General features: G+C 36.2%; 1 protein-coding gene across 1 annotated transcript in view; it reads left to right on the forward strand.

Annotated features, from left to right (window-relative positions):
* Positions 1 to 25,611, forward strand: part of CPA6 (carboxypeptidase A6) — a 274,096-nt gene that overhangs the window by 220,624 nt on the left and 27,861 nt on the right. The window contains exons 4-8 of the mRNA XM_049781830.1: positions 6,941 to 7,055; positions 8,645 to 8,746; positions 12,176 to 12,280; positions 22,434 to 22,544; positions 23,025 to 23,115. Of these exons, the coding sequence (XP_049637787.1) occupies positions 6,941 to 7,055; positions 8,645 to 8,746; positions 12,176 to 12,280; positions 22,434 to 22,544; positions 23,025 to 23,115 (524 nt within the window). The remainder of the gene's footprint in view (positions 1 to 6,940; positions 7,056 to 8,644; positions 8,747 to 12,175; positions 12,281 to 22,433; positions 22,545 to 23,024; positions 23,116 to 25,611) is intronic.

Below are 25,611 nucleotides of genomic sequence, written 5' to 3' on the forward strand. Positions count from 1 at the left end.
GGCCTCGTGCAAGGCAAACGCCCTACCTCTATGCTATCACTCTGGCCCCTGATTAGTCATCTTTAATGGTCAGATTAGATTGTTAGGAAATAAAACAAGAAGTTAACTGGAAGTGAAAAGCAAGAGAACATACTACGGATGTTCAAAATTAGAATGAAATTCACATAAAAAGATGCACATCAATGACTGAGTTTGGAGATTTAATGGGACAGGAAATAATTTGGGCTTGTAGGTTAAGGAAAAGGAATAGAGAGGGAGATTTGATGATGCAAGATAGAACACACAGAAGGAAAGTGGTTTAGGCAATAGCAAGTATACCTTATTCCATAATAATTAAAGAGCTCATCTACTTAAGATAGCACGGATAAGCCAATCTTGAAACAGATCGTTATAGATCTCAATTTTATGGATGGAGTAAAATGCAAAATTACCTCCTGAGAGTGGAGAGTCTAAAGTGTTTTGATTTGTTAGTTTTTGACTTTATTTCCCTTCCACATTTTTCTTTCTTTTTCACTCTTATGGTTATTATTTGGAGATTTTTTCTTTGCTGGGTGTAATTTTTTCTTCCCTCTTTTTTCTTTCCTCTTTCTTTTTTTAGTAGTTGCTACAAAATTTTTTCTTCCCTTTTTCTTATCATTTTTATCTCCAATGACAACAGAATAGATACCCAATCTACAACAAGCTGTAAAGTGAAGACCAGATACACTAGTATTCTGGGGGGTAAAAGAGGGAGATGTGGGAGACATGCTGGGAACAGGGCTGGAGGGAGGATAACATTGGTGGTGGGAATGCCCCTCATTCATTGTCACAATGTACCATAAATAATTCTGTGAAAGATTTGTAATGTACTTTGGTCACAATAAAAATTAAAAAAAAGATTAAAAAAAGAAAAGAGAAAAACAGCAGGTCTAATATGAATATGAAGCAAACACACACAATAAATATCTGTGTATTTAAATCTGATGTAGTGAAAGGATAGCAACACACTGCTTTGTCAAAACTCCCTTCTTTTCAGAAACTATAAGCTATTGAATATTAAGTGTTCTGAGGTACAATATTTAATCCTATTGACAAAATTCATGACAGGCTGTGGAGGACAGGGTCGAAATAAAATGGAGATAACTAAAGCTCATGTGGTGAGGAGTGGTTGTGTGAACAGTTCAGTAAATCATACTAATTATCTGGAAAGAAGGGAGTGACCATTGGGAATCCTAGAATTTTGAGATTGAGAAGCACGATTGATTTCAATTACCTGATATTTTAGCGAACTCATAGTCTATGATAACTGACATATTATCTCTGATGAAACAAAGCTTCAAGCTGCCTGGTGACATGTGGAAGGTCTCTGAGGAAGGCTGGATCATGGAAGTGCCAACACCTCTGATCCACACAAATCCTGTTCTACCAGAAATCTAGTTACAGCCTTATTCAAATACGTATGTGCTCTGCAGAAGTGTTTTATCCTTGCTTCTTAAATAGCGTCACACCTGTGTGTGAAAGTGTTGTTCTTTGTGATCCTTTGCCACAGAAATAAAGGTCATATTTAATTTTTAAATGCCTGAGCAGAAAGAACTTTGTAATTATATATATATATATAAGTGCTAGATAAAAACTCACTTCATAAATTATTATTCAATAAAAAATGTATACTAGTTATTTTAACAAGTCACATGTTTCTGCCATTAAATATGTTATGTGGAATTAGTATATGACATATCACACATTATGTTTCAAGAATAGAGCATTTAAAATGTGTTTTAAATTAGTTTTATCCTCCTTAAAAATAATTATTTAAAATTTTTTATTTTTTGTCCCAAGATTATAACACATAAAAATCAATTGAATTCCATTGTACTAGGGCCAGAGTGGTGGCGTAGTGATAAGGCATTTGCCTTGCATGCAATTGACCTAGTAAGGACCGCGGTTTGATCTCCCAGCATCCCCATATGGTCCTCCTAGCCAGGAGCAATTTCTGAGTGCATAACCAGGAGTGATGCCTGAGTGTTACTGGGTGTGCCCCAAAATCCAAAAAAATAAAATCCATTGTACCAGTAAGTAGATATAATTTTTAATAATTTTTATTATAACCAGGGCTATGTTCAAAAGATTATCATTTTCTTAGTGCAAACTTCTTTAAAGCAGGACTAATGTGACCCATGTGCTTGATTACTAGGTGATTATCCCCTCTTGTGAAGTGACAGATGGCATGACTCATTTGCCTCAAAGATTCTATCATTTGACAACTTAAATATTTTTGAAGTAGGCAATGATATTTTATAGTTTGAAGCCAACTCACCCACCCTAAAATCTTCAGGAGGTCATTTTGTACTGATGATGACATCACTTAGAAAGTTATTAGTAATTTTAATCACTATTATAAAGAAAGAATATTATTGGTTAAGAAGAAAAATCAAGGGTTGGAGCTATAGCACAGTGGGTGTAGGTTCCTTGCCTTGCACATGACCAACCCGGTTCAATCCCTGGCATCCTATATGGTCCCCTGAGCCCACAAGGAGTGATTCCTGGGTGCAGAGCCAAGATTGAATATTGCACTGGTGAAGGGGACTGTTCTTTACATGACTGAAACCCAACTATAATTATGTTTATAATCAAGGTGTTTAAAGAAAGATATTTAAAAAAAAGATTGAAATTTAACCTTCTAAAATTTAAAATTAGGTAATGATAAAAAAAAGAAGAGTAACCCCTGAGCCAAGTGTGGCCAAAGGAGACGACAACAAAATAAAGAATAATAATCAGCTAAAAGAACTAAGAAAATATAACTATTACAAAATAATCATTTAGGGCTCCATTTCATATTTTCCTCCCCAATCTGCCGGTTTCCATTCAACAACTTGACAAGAAAAATGGGACTCATCTGCCATATGATAATTCTCTTAATATTCAGATTACATACAGCTCTTAAAGACTGTATGAAGGTACAAGATGTGACTGATAGAAGATTTTGTGATAGCTGGCTAGAGCTGCATTGACAAGGTACCACAGACTGGCTTCAAAAAAGAAAGTCACTGCCTCATAATACTGAAAACCTAAACTCTAAAATCAAGGATTCAGCTGGATTGGTTCCTTCTCAGGGACATGACCATCTATCAACCCCATTTGTCTCTTCTTATTGTCTTTCCATTATGTGTGAATTTGTGTTTTAATTAACCCTCTTTTGTGTGTGTGTGTGTGTGTGTGTGTGGTTTTTGGCTCACACCCGGCAGTGCTCAGGGGTTACTCCTGGCTCCATGCTCAGAAATTGCTCCTGGCAGGCATGGGGGACCATATGGGATGCCGGGATTCAAACCAATGATCTTCTGCATGAAAGGCAAACGCCTTACCTCCATGCTCTCTCTCCATCCCCATAACCCTCTTTTTTAATATTGTGGTTAAATATACCTGGCATAAAATTTACCAGCTTAACCATGAAAATAATTAGTGATACTAATTGTTTTGCAATTATCAGTACTATTTATTTCCAAAACTTTTCTATATCTCCCCATATTGAACTGATATTCTCTCTTGTATCAGGTGGGTATATTTCTGCCACATTCAGAAGAGATTAGCAGTTATTCCCAATAAATTTGTCAGAGGTTGATCATGTTGGTGCTCTGGGTACCATGTGGTACCACAATCAAACTTGGAAAACACATGCATTAGCCATTTGAGCTGTCTTCTCAGTCCTCTTTCTTCCTTTCTATAAGGACATTGGTCATATTGGATTAGGACATATCTTAATGACCTCATTTTAACTAATTAGATCTAAAATAACTTTTTAGATATGCAAATATGGTCTCATTTTTGAGAATCTGGAGTTATATCAAAATCTGAATTGGAACGCAATGTAAGCCACTACAGATCCCAAAATCTGACCCTGTCGGCTGACAAGGATTAACTTCCTACACCTGTGCTTTCTGGGACCCAGGACTTCCCCCCCCCATCCCCCAGCTCATGATCAGGAAAGAACGGGTCCTAAGCTAATGATGATCGATAGTTTGTTCACTTACAACAATGCTTATATAAGGGCCATAGCAATAGCACAGTGGGTGAAGCCTTTGCCTTGCTCGCAACCAACCAGGGTTTGATCCTCGGCATCCCATATGGTCCTGGAGCCTGCCAGGAGTGATTTCTGAGTGCAGAACCAGGAGTAACCCCTGAGAGCCACTGAGTGGGGCCCAAAGACAAATAAACAAATAAATAAAGCTTATATTGGACCAAAAGAGCAACTGTGGTATTTGAAGGGTAACAGGACAAAGCAGCATGGGGAGATGGGGGGAGGGGGGATGGAGGACTAGGTAGGTGAGACTCTAAGCATGAGCAGTGAGATTTAGGCATGCTCCGAAGCAAGGCAGATACTGATAGATACTGCAACCAGAGCTCTCTGTGATGGAGGAGAGACAGCCCAAAGTCAATCCTCATTAGGAATCATTGCGAAGACATACATCAGCATCAGAATATTAGAACTCTAAAAGGCAAATTGCCATATGACGCAGAAATTCTTCTTTTGGGTATCTATCCCCAGGACAGAAAAACATTCATCCAAAAGGATGCATGCACACCACTCTTCATTGCAGTACTCAGTACAATAGCAAAGACTTGGACTCAATCTAGATATCCAACAACAGATGAATGCATCATGAAGATGTGGTACATATATACAATGGAATGTTACATAGTTGTAAGTAATAATATAGCCATGCAATTTGTAGCAACATGGATGGAACTGGACGATATTACGTTAAATTAATATATATATATATAAGCCAGAATATATATAAGAATATATAAAAGCCAGAAGAAGGATAAATATAGAATAATATTACTTACATGTGATATGAAGAAATGCAATGATCCAAATGGGAGTTGTCACAAACACCAATATTCTTGGCCCCAGAGCATAGCAAGAAGGAAAGAAACTTAGTGGAAGAGGAGAAACACAAATATGAAAGTAGGGGGGCAAAGGGCCAAGTGGTATCAAGTGCATTGGTGGAGATAAAAAAAGTACAGAACTAAATATCCAAACCAAAGTCAACAACAATGGAATCAAGAGACGCAAACTAACAATCTAAACTTTAAATTGACCTGTTGTATTGGCAGGCTTGGAGGCAAAGGGTGGTAGTTGGATATACTCTGGGAACATGATGGAGATTGATCAACACTGGTGGTGGCCCTGATTCATTTTATGTCTGAAACCCAATTATGAAGGACTTTGTAAATTACAATGGTTTCAATAAAATAAAATTTAATTTTAAAAAAGAGGGAGTCAAGGGGCCGGAGCAGTGGAGCAAGCGGTAGGGCATTTGCCTTGCACGCGCTAACCTAGGATAGACCACGGTTCGATCCCCTGGCGTCCCACATGGTCCCCCAAGCCAGGAGCAATTTCTGAACAAATAACCAGGAGAAACTCCTGAGTGTCACTGGGTGTGGCCAAAACAAAAACAAAAACAAAAACAAAACCAAACCAAAACAAAAAAGGGGCGGAGTCAAATGTGAGACGTGTAAGCATGAAAATAAGTGGTCTGCTCTTGATTATATTTAGTAAATCTGTCGCTTACTGATATACTTGATATACTTGCAAGCACAGTATATTTCAAATCAATTTTATAAGCAATCTAAAATTTTTTAAATATTTTGAAAATTTTATTTTGTGTTTATAAATTTTACCTTTTGGGGGTTGTTATGATTTTTGTTTATTTGTTTGTTGGAACAGGGAGTATCCAGTGGTGCTCAGGAGTTTTTCCCAACTTATACAATTTCTCTAGTCCTGAAAATAGAACTTTTAAATTGAAAATTCAGGATATTTGTGTAAACTACAAGCTTAACCAAAACTTTTCTCTTACTTTCCAGAGATAGGGAAAAGTAAATAAATACATGCCATAGTGAAAAAATTTTTTTTTAGTTTTTGGGGCCACACCTAGTGACACTCAGGGGTTATTCCTGGCTATGTACTCAGAAATCGCTCCTTGTTCAGGGGATCATATGGGACACCGGAGATTAAACCCAGATCCGTCCTGGGTCAGCCACATGCAAGTCAAATGCCCTACCACTGTACTATCTCTTCAGCCCCCAGGAGCAATTTCTGAGTGCAGAGCCAGGAGTAACCCATGAGTGCCACTGGGTGTGACCAAATATATATATGATTTTTGAAAAATATACACTTTTCAATTCCATGTCTGTGAATAATTGTGTTGGTATTTTACTAGGGGTTATAGTAAATTTGTACATTGCTTCAGGAATTTAACAGCATCCCATATGGTCCCAAGTGCCTGCAAAGGGCGATTTCTGAGCGCAGAGCCAGGAGTAACCCCTGAGCGCTGCCGGGTATAACCCCTCCCCCCCAGAAAAAAAGAACAGAAGCAAGAAAAGAGTAAATGGCAAGGAAGTGAAGGAAATCATCTTGTTTCAGTTTTTATAATGTCATATAATGTCACATTGAATCTAAAGACTAGAATGCAAATTCATAGTCAAGTTAAAATTCTATCTGCACTCACTATCCAAGTGACAATGGCAGATCTTAGCCATTTTGAAGTTCAACTTCCCAATTTTTTAATGGAGATAACAAAACCTACATCATAAGGTCATTAACTAAGTTCATATATGCGAAAAAACATTTCAGCGCCCAGCTCCTGTGAAGCATTTAAAAGCTTTCACCCATCATTCGATACTTAGAACAGCTCAATTAATGATACATATCACTGTTATATTATTTTACTATACCTACATGTTTTATATATATATATAAATATATATTTATTTGAGTATATATATATCCCCATTGAATAGTTTTATTCCCTGAAAAGATCATTTTCCCCACATTTGGTATTTTCAGATCTAGCCACATCCACTTTATTCTTTTTCTAAATATATAATTTTTTTACTTGAATAATATATAATTTTCATTTTACCTTTACTTTTGTCATATATATCATTTCAAATTCAGGATTCTCACTGAAGATCTTCAGAAAGCACTGGAAAATGGAAGCAATTTGCAAACCCAGAGAAATCGAAGATCTCTCTCTGCATATAATTATGAAGTTTATCACTCTTTAGAAGAAGTATGTAATCACAAGAACATGTGTTGCTTTTTTTTAACAAATGCATATCTATGATTTGAATATAAGGTTTGAAAGTGAAACAGGAAGAAACAAGGGCTATATAAGAATATATAAATATACATTTTTCATATGTATCATATATGTATGCATGTATATGTTGTATATGTATATACAAAACAAGATCCTATATTGCCTTCATATGTCATTTTAACTACCAGTCTCTTCCATCAAACCTTCTAGGGCTATATGAAAAAAAATGTTTTTGTTTTTTTATTTTGGGTCACATCTAGCAGCATTCGGGAGTTACTCCTTGCTCTGTTCTCAGAAATCACTCCTGGCAGGCTCAGGGTGGACTGTTTAAAATGGGATTAAACTGAGGTTGACCACATGCAAGGCAAATACCCTACCCCACTGTGCTGTTGTTCTGGTCCCAGAAAAATGATTTTCATTTCACCTGCTTATTTAATCTAGCCCTCCAGAGGATATAAGAAGTAAATGGAAGTATAGGCAATGCTGTAATTGTAGTTATGAATTGTTTATAAGGGGCTTATAAAACTAAAGAAGGGGCCAGAGAGATAATACAGCAGGTAGGGTGTTGCTTTGCATGTGACTGATCTAAGTTTGATACCCAACATGATGAATGCCCCTCAAGTATTCCCCCAGGGGTAACCCCTGATCACAGAGCTAAAAGTAAACCCTAAGCACTGCTGGATATGTCAAAAAAAAAAGTCATAGAAAATCAAGCTAGTCATATTATTTGATTGGTAAGTAAAGTGAACTTTAATGCTTCCCACACAGTCTCCACAAAGTGGAATCCTCCCAAAAGCCAAACCTCCTTGTGCTACCATATACCTTATGTATTCCATAATTAAGTAAAAAAGACTAAATAAAAATAAAAGAGAATATAGAGACTTTTAAAAATCTATCCTTTTTTTTAGCAAGTCACATTATGGAAAAGTGGTTCACTTTTGTCTCTGTGTGTCCTATTCATCCATCACAAATATAACTTCTGATGGCAAAAAGTATGTATGAATAGATCAATGCAAAATGTAAACTGCTACTGGGGAAATTATTCAGAATATGTCATCTAATGTGTGGCATGGTAGAATAACCTTTAAAAGCAAGAAATAATGCTTTTCTCAGCATCCTCTACTCAATGGCACATTATAATATGTAATACTTAAGTGAATATTTTCAAGGGGCTTGAATAATTTTCTCAGAAACTGATTTCTTCCTATACCCCTTAATACTTCAAGGGAAAGTAAATAAATTTCTATTTTCAAAAATAACCCAAACATATGTTAATTTTTTGTGAAATTTTGCCATCAACATACTAATGATAAATAGTAGAATATATGCTTTGAATAGAGGAAAGAAAAGGCTTTAAAGCTAGCCTTTGACTGAAAATAATGTGCAATTTTAAGTATACTGAAGAAAATTTAAATTACATAAAAAATGTGTTCAGTTTATACTTCTTGTGTGCTCTTTGTGTTCTAAGATCTACTACAATTATCTTTTTGTTACCTTTTGTTCTCTAAAAGTTTCATAATTATGAGAGTTTGACATGGCTTTCATTTGTTTCCTTTTAGATTCAAAATTGGATGCATCATCTGAATAAAACTCATTCAGCTCTCATTCACATGTTCTCAATTGGAAAATCATATGAGGGAAGATCTCTTTTTGTTTTAAAGGTAAAAGTAACTAAATATTTACTAGACATTCTATTTTTTTAATAGTGACTTATGGGAAAAAAGAAACAATGTCTTTCCCACTAACTCATATTAATATCTTCAGATAATTTAAGAAATATGCAAGTTTGTTATTAAATCATATTTAATTTTTTCATGAAAAGTTCCATAAATTCCATCTATCATATTTAGAGTTATTAAAGCACATGTTTATTCTGTTGTCTTAGTTTAAATTTTTATTGAGTTTTTGTCATAAAATCTTCCCGCAGCAGTCTTTTCATCATTGTACACTTTCCACCACCATTTTTTCATTTACCCTCTGACATCCCTGTGACATGCCTGTCACTATGACACTTTTCTTCTCTTTTTCTCCTCTTCCTTTTTTCTTTTTAGTTGATATACATCTTTTGGAAGAGAGCCACACCTTGTGACGCTCAGGGGTTACTCCTTATGCACTCAGAAATAGCTCCTGGCTTGGGGGACCATATGGGACACAGAGGATCAAACCCAGGTCCGTCCTAGGTCGGCTGCATGCAAGTCAAACCCCCTACCACTGTGCTATTGCTCCGGTCCCAAGTTGATACACATCTTTAGATGGTATTCAAAATGAGTTGTGGGGGCCCGGAGAGATAGCACAGCGGCGTTTGCCTTGCAAGTAGCCGATCCAGGACCAAAGGTGGTTGGTTCGAATCCCGGTGTCCCATATGGTCCCCCGTGCCTGCCAGGAGCTATTTCTGAGCAGACAGCCAGGAGTAACCCCTGAGCAACACCGGGTGTGGCCAAAAACAAAACAAAACAAAACAAAACAAAATGAGTTGTGGGTTGGTAATATTTGGAATGAATCAATACAAAACTATGTAAACATATAAGAAGATATATGGCATTTGCAATCCTTGATTCTCTTTTAGTTACAGTCCTATGGCTCTCCAAATCTTCTCAAACATCTAAAAATATTTAACAATATTCACTGTCTCTACTGCTTGAACTTTATTCACTGGCTTTTGTTCCCAAAATGTTTTCAACACTTCTCTTATCATAATTAAAAATGAATAGATTTTCCCCTTCTTCCTGATCATTTTCTCCTTCACTGGTTCCTCTTCTCTAGTCTTTTTTTTTTTTTTTTTTTTGGTTTTTGGGCCACACCCTGTGACGCTCAGGAGTTACTCCTGGCTATGCGCTCAGAAGTTGCTCCTGGCTTCTTGGGGGACCATATAGGACGCCGGGGAATCGAACCGCGGTCCGTCCTAGGCTAGCGCAGGCAAGGCAGGCACCTTACCTCCAGCGCCACCGCCCGGCCCCACCTCTTCTCTAGTCTTTACCTTGAGTTCCAATAACAGCAGGACTCATCTCTACTATATTCTTTCTTCTTTGGGTGATCATATTTATCATCTGGCATTAACAATTATTTTAAACTAAGTAGCATTTAGTCTGGATCATTACCATATCTGCAAAAGCTTCTCAAACTAATAATTACTATGTCAAGTTCAAATTATCTCATTTCTTAACAATTTACTTTATACCTACCACCAAAAACTGGCCATTTTTAAAGTATCTTTAGAATCTATCTCAATCTCTTCTTTTCTTCACTGCTGTTGCTGCGATTTGTCTCTAGATCCATTCTCTATGTCATTATTGAGAGAATATCCTCAGTTATTGATAGAATGTTTTCATTACTGAGAGAATATCCTTTTACCAGTTCCCACAAAGTACCCTCTCACACTATAATCCAATGGAGTTATTAGATATTTTTATGTATGGACTGGCACTTTGCTTTATTTACCAGTTCATAAACCAACAGTTTGTTGTGGGTTTTTGTTTTGTTTTGATTTTTGTTTTTGGGCCACACCCTGCGGTGCTCAGGGGTTACTCCTGGCAAGCTCAAGGGACCACCTGGAATGTCGGAATCGAACCTGGGTCTGCCCTGGGCCAGCCGCATTCAAGGCAAATGCCTTACCTCTGTGCTATCTCTCCAGCCCCAAGACCAACAGTTTTAATTAAAGTATTAGACCTGTGCTTTTCAACCTTTCTTCACCTGTGAAGCAGCATGAGTTGTGGGCTGATGGTTGAGGACCACTTTGTTGGTTGTTGTTGTTGTTGTTGTTGTTGTTGTTGTTGGGCCTATCCTGACAGTGCTTAGGGTTTATTCTTGCTCTGAACTCAGGGATCATTCCTGGTAAGGCTCGAGTACCATATGTGGTACAAAGTCTTGAATCCAGTTGGGGATCAAAGCCAAGCACCCTGCCCTCTATAATATTGCTTTGGCCCCATAATGACCATTCTTTTTTGTTTTTCTTTCTTTGTTTGAGACCACACCCAGCAATGTTCAGAGTTTACTTGTGGCTCTGCACTAAGGAATTATTCCTAGCAGTGCTTTTAGCACCATATGGGATATACCAGGCATAAAAACTTGGATTGCCATGTGCAAAGTAAATGCTCTTACCCCTCTCTTTGGCTCTGCATGAAATCTACCCTTTATCCTAGTCTCCCAGTCCACCTGCCCCACCACTACCCTACTTCACCCCATCTCTCTCTCTCTCTCTCTCTCTCTCTCTCTCTCTCTCTCTCTCTCAACATATTGTTATAAGCCCTGTCAACTTATTATCAAAAGCTTCCTCTTGATTTTTGGACTTGAAACCAGGTTATGAGGAATATTGCTAGAATAAGATTTTATGGAAAATATATAACTCGACTTACAAATGAAGTTGAACTTTAGCATTTTGTGTTGAAATAAAATTTGACATTTTAGGGCAGGAGAGATAGTATAGCAGGTAAGGAGTTTGCCTTTCACACAGCTGACCCAGTTATATCTCACCAACCACATATGATCCCCTATGCTGTGCCAGCTGTGGTCACTGGGTGTGGCTTCAAAACAAAAACAGATTTGACTTTGTTCACCTATAAACCATAGTTCTTTATTATCTATTTCTTGGGAGCATAGTGTAGAGTATGCTTGACTTGCTCAGGCAGACTCAGGCTTGATCTCAGCACTATATATGGTACCCTCAGCCCAGGCAGGGGTAATCTGAGCAGAGAGTTAGGAGTAACCCCTGAACATCATTGGGTGTGGCTGAAAGAAAAAAAATAACAACAAAAGAACAATTTCTTGAGAATTAAAATAAGGGCATCACAGGATTTACCATCACATGTTTGTTACATTATAATGTAGAAGAAAATCTATTTAAGGGATTGTTCTTTTTTCCTTGGGCTTTTTCCAGTTCTTTATTTTGTATAATTGGGGCAGTGTGTTTATTGTTTCTGTATTCACAAGCATGAACTACTGAAATAAGTAGGAAAATATTTAAATCATTTTATGGGTCACCTAAAAAATCAAACAATAGTGAAAGATAGTGCTGAAGCCTTATTAAATTATCCTGGCCAATGAATCCAAAAATAAAAGCCTGCATTAGTTACTATTAATACATTTGTTTTCAGCTTGGCAGAAAATCTCAAGCTTACAAAAAAGCTGTCTGGATAGACTGTGGTATGCATGCAAGAGAATGGATTGGTCCTGCCTTTTGTCAATGGTTTGTAAAAGAAGTAAGTTAAACTCTGCACAAGATTCCTTTAAATTTGTCCATGCTTGCTATGTGTTTTATCAGTTCAAAGAAAAAGTTGGGAATGTAAAACTTTTAAGACCTGATTGAACAATAATAATCTTGCTTTGAGTGAGTTTCTTTTATATTTATGAAAACATTTTTTCCTATGCTTTTTCCCCATATGCTGTAAAAATGAAGAGACTCAGAAAGCAATTGCATAGTGCCTTCCAGTTATGAATCTGTAATTAAATGCAAAAGAAAGACCTTAATTACCAATTGATTTATTTGGGGTTTGATTTTTGTTTGTTTTTGAGCCACTATGACTTATTCCTGGCTCTGTGCTTAGGAATCACTCCTGATAATCGCAGGGACCATAAAGGGACCAGAGAGTGAATTCCCTGAGTACAGAGCCAGGAAGAGCCCCTGAGTGCCACCATGTGGGGGGGGGGGAAGGAAGGAAGGAAGGAAGGAAGGAAGGAAGGAAGGAAGGAAGGAAGGAAGGAAGGAAGGAAGGAAGGAAGGAAGGAAGGAAGGAAGGAAGGAAGGGAGGAAGGGAGGAAGGGAGGAAGGGAGGGAGGGAGGGAGGGAGGGAGGAAGGGAGGGAGGGAGGGAGGGAGGAAGGGAGGGAGGGAGGGAGGGAGGGAAGGAAAAGAGGAAGGGAGGGAGGGAGGGAGGGAAGGAAAAGGGGATGGAGGAAGGGAGGAAGGGATGGAGGGAGGGAGGAAGGGAGGGAGAGAGGGAGGGAGGGAGAAGTAAAGGATAGAGAAATAAAGGAACAAAGGGAGTGAGGAGGGAGGAAGGGAAGAAGGGAGGGAGGGAGGAAGGAGAAAGGAAGGGAGGAAGGAAAGAAGGGAGGAAGGGAAGAAGGAAGGGAGAAAAGAAGAGAAGAATAAAGGGAGGGAGAAAGAAAAGAAGGGAAGAAGGAAGGAAGGGAAGGAGGAAGGGAAGGAAGGAAGAAAGGGAAGGAAGAAGGAAAAGGAGGAAGGAAGGAAGGAAGGAAGGAAGGGAAGGAGGAAGGAGGAAGGAAAAAAGAAAGGAAGGGAGGGAAGGATAAAGAAAGGAAGGGAGTGAGTGAGAAAGGAAGGAAAGAATGGAGAGAAAAAGGAAGAAAGGAAGGGAGTGAGGAAGGAAGGAGAAAGGAAGGGAGGAAGGAATTAAAGGAGGAAGGGAGAAAAGAAAGAAGGGAGGATTAAAAGAAGAGAGGAAGAAAAGAAGAGAAGAAGGAAGGGAGAGTGGAAGGGAGGAAGGAAAGAAGGGAAGAAGGAAGGAAGGAAGGGAGGGAGGAGAAAGGAAGGGAGGGAGGGAGGAAAGGAGAAAGAGGAGAGAGGGAGGAAGGAGGGAGAAAGGAAGGAAGGAAGGAAGGAAGGAAGGAAGGAAGGAAGGAAGGAAGGAAGGAAGGAAGGAAGGAAGGAAGGAAGGAAGGAAGGAAGGAAGGAAGGAAGGAAGGAAGGAGCTACACAATGTCAATATACAAGTTTCAGAAATGTGAAGCAGTCTTTCTTAGGAAATAGTAGTGTGGACATGCATGTGTGTGTATATGTGTGTGTGTGTGTGTGTGTGTGTGTGTGTGTAATCCCAAATAGTACAAAAAACTTCAAATACTTGTTATTATCTCTGATTGGCACATATAAATTAATAAACAGCACTCTTCAAACTTTTCTTCCCTGTCATATTAATAATGAATCTCAGTAATTCAATCCTACAATTAAATTAACTAAAAATAATAAAATTTACAAGATCATTATATAGTTTTCCTTTTCCCTGGAAAAACTTTGTATACAAGCTTCTCATAGTATGAGGACAAATATTTTAATAGATTAATATTTCCTTCTTAAAGTTCCCTGAAACCTCCCTCAAACTCTAGTTGAACTTAATTGAATTTAAATTTTTTAATTTAAGTGAAATCTAGAATTGAATTTAAAATGCCTCCTTGGTCAAGATGCACCTGTTCTGATCCTAAACTATCTTACTTCACTCCTGTCCAAGTGAGAAAATTCTTCAGATTGACTGGTGATCTTCCTTTGATGACGACTGTTTCTCTGAAGGGGCCTTTCATTTAGGGCTCTCTTGGTAGGTGGTGAGCACCAAATAGGTACATTCTTTGTCTTTAATTAACTTTATAAAATTCCCTATCTATTAAAAACAAGTTTTGGAATTTCTGAAGATCATTTTCAATTAAAAAAACATATTTTTTAAAAGTAAAAAAATCACTTTAAGTATTTTTTAAGTACAGTAATGAAGGAAAGTGAGTGTAGTACTTTAGGACTGCCACACTGAGGCGTTTAGTGCACTGTTTGTGGCTGGCTTGCACATCATGACTAGATTCTAAATCCTTCATATAAGGAACACTCCAAAGCCCAAATGGAATTTGATTAGTCAGCTCCTATTTTATGTCTATAATAAGTGGTATGAACCTACTGCTAAGAAAAACTATATATTAGAAGAAAAGTAAACCCCTATGTTAACACGTGTCAGTAACTGGACACACAAAGTCACGTGGTAACCTTTTGTTTTCTAGAAACTACAATAATACATAAAAACAGAAATGATCTGAAAACAAATATGTGTAAAGATTTCTCAGTCATATTTAGTACTTAACAGTTATCATATTGTGATATTTCTTGCTGTGTCTGACTAGATAGTGAGTGGATACAATTCTTAGAGAGTTCTGATTAATTCTGGATAATAAGTCTACTCTAGGATAGAATACTAGTGAAAAAACTTCCTTATGTAATATGATTTGTTAGTGACTTCAAAATTCATAAAAATTAACAGGTTATATAACAAAAAGTGACAAATCTTAACAATGTGAGTTTTCTAATAAAATGTGCTGTGAAAAAAAAATGCGCTGTGACAAAGTCAGCAAGCAAGAAAAATAATTAGTAAAAATAAAGATGATATAACAATGAAATTCATGAAGTTCAACAAATGCCAAAATAATCTATATTATATAAAAAGCATCTCATTGTAATGTAATTAGTAAATATTATTAAAATATAAAACTAAAACTTATTCTAAAGTATTTATAAATAATTATTATGTTAAAGAAATCAAGGTCCTTTTTCAATAGTTACAGGAGAATGGAAATTTGCCATTCTCTTATTGGATTAGGAAAGATTAAGAACTTTAAATTAATGAGCTAACATTTAAATCCAATAAAAAATAAAAAGTCAATAGAAAAATAAAGAGCAAAAATTTAATAAAGCAAAGCAAAGATGTGTTTTCTCCATTTTATCCTTCTTTTATATTTAATTCATTTCTTTTTTATGTCTGAGTTGTTTACTCTCCAAACAAGAGTAATAAAATCATGAAAACCAAACCAGACTTTAACAAAAGAATGGAAATTATAGGTCTATCTGATTCAGGAAGATAAATGCTAAATATTAACAACATAAATCCAGCCTATATAATAAAAGTACATATTAAAACTGAATGAGCTTATTCTAAGAACATAATAATGATTAAGAAATTTCTTATTTATAGGCCAAGGAGTTCAGTCAAAAATCTAAAGCACATGATGAATATGTAGAGGACCCTAAGTTCAAGCTCTAGATGACCTCCCAGGCACTGTCAGGATGGCCCTCCCCCAAATTATTATAGCTGTTAACACATGAGCACAAATTAATTTATTAAATTTAATAGATAACAATGACACAAGATATTCAGAAATTTATTATAGAATACAATGTACCTCATTCGACTTTGACGTGGAGAGAAGAAAACAAATTAAACCAAGACATCATGGACAACAGATAAACATACTACCAGATTCAACAGATTCTTTGAGTCCCTGATGTGGGTTTTAATTGATGAATATAAATCAAAGTACATTTGAGCAATAATTTTCCCAAATGAAAACATGACATTTGACAAGGTAGTATGCTAATTGACTAGAGAAGACAGACTATTTTCTTTACCCCACATCCCAAGACAGACTATTTATGGGTACAGGGATGTGATTAATTTTTCTTAATAAACAACTAAATTTATAAATATAAATTTATTATGCTATAAAATAATGTCTTTAGATATAAAGCTCATATTTTCTTTTTAAAATACTTTGGTAAGTATGGGGTTTATTATCTATTTTTATTATTTTAAGGCAGCAGTAAATTCTTAAACAAAGTTATACATTAATGATGTTATACTTTTTATTTTTATTTTTGGGCCACATCCAGCAGTGCTCAGCAGTAGGTTACTCCTGTCTCTTTGCTCAGAAATCATTCCTGGAAGGCTCGGGAAACCATATGGGATGCCAGGGATTGAACTGGGTCAGTCGCTTACAAGGCAAATGCTTTACTTTGTCAGTCACATACAAGGCAAATAAATGCCTTACCTGTTGTGCTATCACTCCGTCTCCTCAATACAGTTTTTAATTAAAAATGTAACATTATCAAACACTGATGATGTTGTAGTGTGAACTGTCATTACTACCTGAAAATATTTTCTGATTTAGAGAAAAATGTCAATATTTAATAAAGGTTCAATCCTGTATATTTATGATCCAAACTATCTATTTTCAGATATATGTCATAGACAAGCTTTCACAGATACCTAGGGAGAAATTTTGTTATTTGTTGAAAAATTGTAATAGTAAAGCATCTGATGCAACTTAACTATATACTAATAACTATAGAATTAATATACCAATTTAGCAACAATAACACTAGCATCATATTATAGCAATAAAAGTGAATAAAAGAACAACTTTTTGGTCAAAATGTAATAATGAAGATAAAAAGTAGATTACACAGCATTATTTCATTTACATAATTGTCAAGGCCTAAATGCAGTATTATTTATATTGTCAGGAACCACATATTTGCATGTTTGGGGGCATTGGGGGAAAAATTTTATTTTAGGGCCACACCCAAAAGTGCTCAGAGATTTTCACCTGGCTTTGTGCTCAGAGAACACTCCTAACAAGTGTCAGAAGATTATATGTGCTGCCAAAAATCAACCCCATGTCAGACACATGCAAGGCAAGCACTATATCCACTGTACTTTGTTCTTATCCCCATATGTATATGTTTTCTGTTGGTGAAGATATGAAGAAAAAGGAACCCCAATATTTATTGATAGGATTGTAGATGGGTGCATCTATTGATCAATGAGTTCATCTATGTTATTGAAAACAACATAAGGGCTCCTAAAAATATATAAATAATAAATAAATAACACTACCAAATGATTGGCAATTCCACTCCTAGTATTTATCAAAAAAATTTTTTAAATCTGCAGGGACTAAGAGATGGTACAAAGGTTAAGGCACATGGCATAACATTGTCAAGCATTGTATGCTGGAAATCAAGTTTAATCCCCAGCACCATATATGTTTAGTCAAGAATGATCCTTAAACACAATAGGAATAGCCCCTAAGAATTGCCAGGTGTAGCCCCAAATTCAAAATAAATAAGTAAATAAAATATATTTGTATTTTCATGTTAATTGCAGTATTATTTATATCTCCAATATAAAGGTAACCTAATTGTTCATTGATAAGTGAAAAATAAAGATTGCATAAGTGGATAGAAGATGGGTCAAAGGATTGGAACATGCACCTTGCATACTAGAACCCTGAGTTTGATTTGTTGCACCAGTTTCCTGCAAACACAACTCATAAGGAAAAGGCTAATAAATCAATTCTAAGTGAGTTATTTCTTAGGAAAGGAGAAATAATCAATCATGTCAAAATACACTGACCCAAAATTGAATATTAAGTTCTAATAGGAATTAAGATTTGGGGCGAGGGGGTTGTAGTGGTTTGAAGTGTCAAACTTTCCCCAGTCATTCTGACTTAGAACATTGTTACTTATATTTTGAGTAAGGCAAAATATCAGGGTAGTTAAATTTAATTCTAATTCTGTTAAAGTGGTTTGTATGTGTTTAAAAGATTCTTTTTTTTTTTTTTTGGTTTTTGGGCCACACCCGGTGGTTACTCCTGGCTATGCGCTCAGAGGTCACTCCTGGCTTGGGGGACCATATGGGACGCCGGGGGATCAAACCGCGGTCCGTCCTAGGCTAGCGCAGGCAAGGCAGGCACCTTACCTCCAGCGCCACCACCCGGCCCCCTGTTTAAAATATTCTTAATCAAATACTCTATGCTCTTGTTTGATCATCTATAACAACGGCCTTCTGGTCAGCAGCAAAGGAGGCAAAGTTGATTTTATTTCTTCATAGGCAGATGGGCTTTTTTTCTGCATCACTCCTCCACAGAACAGGGAAAATCTTATTCTGACTCTAGTTCATGCAAGAATTTCACATTTATTTCATTCTGTCAGACCATGTTGGGGGTTCTAACTAAATATTTCAGTTTTGTATGGAATCAGTATGTTATACAACTGAATGTTATATGACAATTATACTTGGGGGGGGGGAGATTGGGGCCACACCCGGTGACATTCAGGTGTTACTCCTGGCTATGCACTCAGAAATCGCCCCTGGCACGGGGGACCATATGGGATGCCAGGGTATCAAACCGCAGTCCATCCTAGGTCAGCCACGGTGCAAGGCAAATGCCCTACTGCAGCGCAACCATTCCGGCACCTATACTTCATTTTTTTAAATACCATATAGAAATGATGATATCAGGTTCAGGATAATGATTACTGAGCAAAAGGGAGAAACTTGAATTATAGAGATAAAGAAGAGCTCTGTTTTTATCTATAATATTGCAATATTTTAAAGGTTTGATAAGCACAGCAAAATGTAATTAATGAATCTTCATATTTATTTTTTTTGCTATCTACTTTTACCTTTTGAAAGTTAACAATATCTTTTTAAAAATTATGGCAACCATTTGCAATTAGAAGATAAGACAGGATAAAATGAGAACATTGCTATGAACATCTCTAACATATCTTGGCACTTAGGTGCAAACAGGATCCCTGTTTGGAAAAGGTGAGACTTACTTACAAATGAGCTCTTGTCCCAAATGCCAAGAGAGGAGGGAGAGAAATTACCATGACCTTTTCCTTCTTTATACTTTCCTACCTTATTCCCCAACTCCCTTTCCCTGACTTTATTCTTTCTCTCTAGAGAATGGCTTAGAAAGCCACACTACCATATTTTTAAGGGAGAATATAACTAAGCACATAATTTTGTCTTAATAATTCCCTGCAGGAAACTTCCCCAAGGATTAAGGAACTTTCTTTTATTAGAAGAAAACAAAATTTTATATCTAGAAAATTGGCTGATCTTAAACCAGAGAATTTCCCCTAGTTAAGGCATTATGTATATTTGAATAACAAATTATAGTTGAGCCTTAAATTATGGAGAAAGATCAAATTGTATTAATATTTATCAACTTGTGTTTTATTATAGATATAAATAATAGATTATACTTAATAAAATGGCATTTAACTGTTTTTCTGGTTCTAGACATATCGCTGTACTTTTCATTATTATTTCTAACATAGTGATAGTTCCTAATAATAAAATGTACTAATTAATTGTTATAAATAGAAGTCTCACCATAATAAAACAGACTATTTCTGTATTATGTTTAAATCTTACTTAATTTTTATATATTATTTAATAATTATCCTACTTTGAATTGCATTTTGTTGTGGTAAAAGATTAAACAGTTCAAATGGATATAAAATTAAGGGTACGTCTTCATATTCATTGTCTCACAATTTATCTTTCTCCTAATACATAAACATTATTGAAAATTCTTAAATTCCTATATTTTCTCCAAGCTACTTTACATGCACCAAAAATAATTAATTTAAAAGCCCATTTCAGACACATATCCAAAAGTCTAAAAACAGCTGGTATTGGCAGGGTTGTGGTGAAAAAGGGAACATTTATCTACTGTTGGTAGAAATATCATCTGGTTCAGCCTTTATAAAAAGCAATATAGAGATACATCAAAAAAAATAGCAATAGCCAAAAAAAAATTGGGCCCGGAGAGATAGCACAGCGGTGTTTGCCTTGTAAGCAGCTGATCCAGAACCTAAGGTGGTTGGTTCGAATCCCGGTGTCCCATATGGTCCCCCTTGCCTGCCAGGAGCTATTTCTGAGCAGACAGCCAGGATAACCCCTGAGCACTGCCGGGTGTGACCCAAAAGCCAAAAAAAAAAGAAAAGAAAAGAAAATAGCAATAGAACTACTATACAATCTCATGCTGCTTGTTGGCATTTATCCCCAAAACACTACAGAATTCATTTGAAAGGATATATGGGGCCCGGAGAGATAGCACAGCGGTGTTTGCCTTGCAAGCAGCCAATCCAGGACCAAAGGTGAAAGGATATATGTACATCTGTGTCAATAACCACTGAGTACAATATTCAAGCTATAGAAGCAGCCAAAACACCCAATTACATGCATATGAACCAAGAAGTTGTGCTATATATACATATATATACACACACAATAAAATAATATGTAGCCCTAAAAAAAATCATGCAATTTCCAGCAACATGATGGAACTAGAAGATGTAATACTGAGTGAAGTCAGTCACAGAATGATCTCTCTCATATGTGAGATTTAAAGATACACCACAAGTAGTAACAAAAAGTCCAATAACAACATAATGGGAGTACTGATCCACACTGTTAAATTGGGAGGGCTTCTTGGAAGGGAAGGGTTGTGGGATCCTTGGGAGAGAGGGAGTACAGTGGTGATGGGTGTGATGTTGGAATAATGTGCATGAGAAACAATTATTAATAGCATTGTAAGACAAGGAATCTCAATTTTAAAGATTAAAACAAAATTTTAAAACAATAAAATCATTACATAGGAAGGGAATTTATACTTGTTTTATAGACTTTGAGTCATAACCTACATTACTCATTAGTTTCTCCTGACAGTACTTGGTGGGCCATATTTGATGCTAGGAATTGGAACCCATGGAGGTCTCCTGCATGCAAAGCATGTGCTCAGGTGATTAGACTATCTCTCTGAAATTCTTAAATATTAGTATTAAATAAAATTGTAAGAGCATATATAGTGGTTTTCTTTTCTTTTTCTTTTTTTTTTTTTTTGGTTTTTGGGCCACACCCGGCGGTGCTCAGGGGTTACTCCTGGCTGTCTGCTGAGAAATAGCTCCTGGCAGGCACGGGGGACCATATGGGACACTGGGATTCGAACCAACAACCTTTGGTCCTGGATTGGCTGCTTGCAAGGAAAACGCCGCTGTGCTATCTCTCCGGGCCCATGGTTTTCTTTTTGAGGACAAATATAACTGCAAACTAAAAGACAGACACAGAATAAGTAAAACATAGTCACAAGACAAAGTTCCAAGAAAGTTACAATAATGATGACAAAATATTGTACTATCATTAAATTTTAATTTAAAGGTCTGTAAAAAAAATAATAATAATACAGTGTCCTCTCAGTTAGTTCCAAAACTTGAATCTGGTACCAATCATATGCAAAGAATGAAATGGCACGTTATATGTCACATAAGGATAAAATATTTAATCATTTTGTCCATAACTGACTTTAAAAAGAGTTGATTTTTATTTAAAAAAATAACATCAAATTATTGCTATACTTTACCCATCTACTCAATACTGCAAGAGGCTTCCAAATAATATTTTTGTCATTTTTGAAACGTTATAACAAATATAGTCCATAGAGTTAAGGACTGTGCTACTGACACTAGATAGATCCCTAGAGCTTCAAATACTTCCTGAATACCACCAAGAGTGATCCTGATCATAGAGTCAGGAATAAGCCCTGAACACCACTGGGTGTGGCTCAAAAACAACAACAAAATAAAACTTTATCAATGATAGAGACCGGAGAGATGGTTCAGTCATCAAGGTTCTATATGTTGGATGAACCCACATTTAAACCTTGCCTCTATATGACCCCATAGATTTGCTGAGTGTAGCCCTGGCCTAAGCTAGGCTGCTTCATAGGTCTTGAGCATTGAACCATTCAACCCATTTCTCATAGGGAGTAACTTTCTCAACCTGATCTCTACTTGGGAGCCTCCTCCCCAAAGCTAATCAGTAATAAAGAGTTTCAGACAAATATTTCAATAGAGAATATGGAATGTCAGAAAAGTATATATTTCATATTATCTTGTTATATTTTAACACAGGTTTAGAATTTCTCATGGATAGAAAGTTTTATATTTCTCTTTTCTTTTAGTGATTGTATTTGGAATCAATTTGTAAGAAAACTATCACTTTATTTTTAGGCTCTTCTAACATATAAGAGTGACCCAACTATGCGGAAAATGTTGAATTATCTGTATTTCTATGTCATGCCTGTGTTCAACGTTGATGGATACCGTTTTAGCTGGACCAATGTAAGTCACTTTGTCTATCCAACTGAAGTATCTTAGATATTAAGTAAATCACAAAATGTGAAACTGGGGCAAATCAATAATTAGCTAGAATAATAATTTCAGAACTACAAAAGAGACTTCTTTCCCAGACACAGCAACAATTTTTGCTTTTTGTTGACATGTTTGATCTTACATAGGATTTTATATAAACAAAGACACCTCCTTCTAAATGAATTGAGAGAAAATCACCTGTATAGTCCATCTTATTCTTTTTTTGCCTATGAAGAAACAGGGCCAAGGGACAGTGAGAGATGAAAGTTTATGGTAGAAATTAGTCTCAAAGTCTCTCACTAACCCAGTCCTCTCACTCCTCTCAATTTATTTATTTCTGAAGGAATTTTCCTTTTCATGCTGTGATTCATTATCTTATTGAGGTGCTAAAATGCATATAAGTAACTTTTTAAGTATTTTTTCTGAACCTTTTATTTTAATTACACTTAGGATCGATTTTGGAGAAAAACAAGGTCAAGGAACTCAGTGTTTCGCTGCCGTGGAGTTGATGCAAATCGGAATTGGAAAGTGAAATGGTGCAGTAAGTTGGGAACTAATTGGAATTCAGATAATTCGGTTTCCACAGTTGTTGTTGTTTTTATTTCAAACTAGAATAGGAGCTGTGATTTGTGGTATAAATCCAATTAAATGTTTTTACCTTTTCATTGAGAATAATGGTAACCCTGCCTTCATCTGTCTCTGGTGATCAAAGCTCCCAGATCCTTGTCTAGAATGTACCAACCTCCCAATCATGCCCTGATATCTCTCTCTCTCTCTCACAGATAGATAGATAGATAGATAGATAGATAGATAGATAGATAGATAGATAGATAGATAGATAGATAGATAGATAGATAGATAGATAGATAGATAGATAGATAGATAGATAGATGGATGGATGATGGATGGATGGATGGATGGATGGATGGATGGATGGATGGATGGATGGATGGATGGATGGATGGATGGATGGATGGATGGATGGATGGATAGGTAGGTAGGTAGATAGATAGATAGATAGATAGATAGATAGATAGATAGATAGATAGATAGATAGATAGATAGATAGATAGATAGATAGATAGATAGATAGATAGATAGATAGATAGATAGATAGATGATAGATAGATAGATAGATGATAGATAGATGAGATAGATAGATAGATAGATAGATAGATAGATAGATAGATAGATAGATAGATAGATAGATAGATAGATAGATAGATAGATAGATAGATAGATAGATAGATAGATAGATCAGCTGCATTTCATGTCCCATTGATGAAAAACAATTTTAGGTTTCCCAGGGCAGCAAACTCTGAAAAGTAAATATATTTAGAGGAAAACCAATAGGTTTGTTTGTAGATTCTCCTGGTGTCATGCTGGACTGCAAAGAGTCTGTCTCCAATAGACAGACATTTTCTGTATTTATACAAAAAAGAGAGGGTGGAGAGAGGCTCTGTAAATTTGCTTCTGCTTTTTTGAATGAATGGAGTTCTTGAGTTCAACTATATCCAGCAGAGATCAGGGGTTATTCCCAGGGACTAAACTGAAGTCAGGGGTGCACAAGGGAAATATCTTAACTCTTTGTATTATCTCTCTAACCTCTGAACTTGCTGCTTGTTACTGCTTTCAGTTCAATTTTTTATGTCAGAGAGTCATTTGGGTGGAGTGACATATTCTAATCTTCTTTACTAGTATCATACTCAGCAGCATAAGGGTAGTCATCAAAAATGTGCAGTCATCAAAAGCAGTCCTTTTTTGCAGACATCTATATACCTTTGCCTTCAAATGATAAACCTTAATGTAATGGAAAGTGTACTGTTAAACCATATAAAAGAGGTCTATCACAGATTCATTCATTCTGTGAAACTCTGGGCTCCATTTTTGGATGTCACACTTTCCATCTCTGCCAGAATCAGACAAAATACTAGCATGAGATTAGGTTCCTTCCGTTCATCTTTCCAGACAACTATCCTCATTTAATTAGAATTAGAAAATAAGTTAAGTGGTAGAGCAAAAATAATATAGTTCTAGAAAATAGCCAATATGGTTTTATTCTGCCTTTGTGTCTAATATTTGGGCTGTTTTCTCTAACCTAAAGAAGTTATCATGAAAATAATACCTTGTGGAGGGTTTTTTGTTTGTTTGTTTGGTGTCATTTGGTTTGATTTGAAGTCCACACACAGTCATACTCAGGGTCTACTCCTGGAGTAGGGATCACTTATATTTCCTGGGGGACCATCTGTGATACATAATCAAATGGGTCAGCCACTATGCAATTCAAGCACCTTATCCATTATACTACCTCTGCAGGCCCTCACAGGATTTTTATAGGAAGTAATGAAATCTACATTTATAAATGACTAACTCTTTTCAACTAGTCTGCTAGAATCTTTACTATCAGTATTCCTTCTTCGTTATCTTTTTACTTCTAAGAGCAGACCATTTACCTTTGATTCATGATCAATTATAAAAAACAACCTTTGGGGGCAGAGCAATAGCACTGCAGTAGGGTGTTTGCCTTGCATGCAGATGATCTAGGACAGACCTTGTTCAATGCCTGGCATCCTATATGGGCCCCCTAGCCAGGAGTGATTTCTGAGTGCATAGCCAGAAGTAACTCCTGAGCATCACCAGCTGTGGCCCAAAAACCAAAACCAAAAGCAACAACAACAAAAAAAACCTCTTTACTGCTAGAAATATTATGGTGTTGTATTAGAAGGTAAGGTAAGGTACTGCTTTGTTTTTTATTACTTTTTTCTGGATATCAGTGTATTTTTCTCTAGTTTTCACTCAGGTGCCATAATTTACTGTTACAACAGAGTTTTATATATGCAGTGGTCTAACAACACATTCAAAATCAAAGTGTCTGCTTTTCTCCACCAAGTTCCAAGTACTCAACTTACCCATCCCTATTCTACTCTAGGGTTCTGCTGAAAAGGGTTTCAAGTATTTGCAAATGTGAGGGAAGAAAAATGACAGTACAATATACTATAATATGGTATTGTTTTAATTGCTTATATTTAACTATTTC

This window comes from Suncus etruscus, chromosome 10 (genome assembly GCF_024139225.1).
Source record: "Suncus etruscus isolate mSunEtr1 chromosome 10, mSunEtr1.pri.cur, whole genome shotgun sequence".
Classification (NCBI taxonomy): Eukaryota; Metazoa; Chordata; class Mammalia; order Eulipotyphla; family Soricidae; genus Suncus; species Suncus etruscus.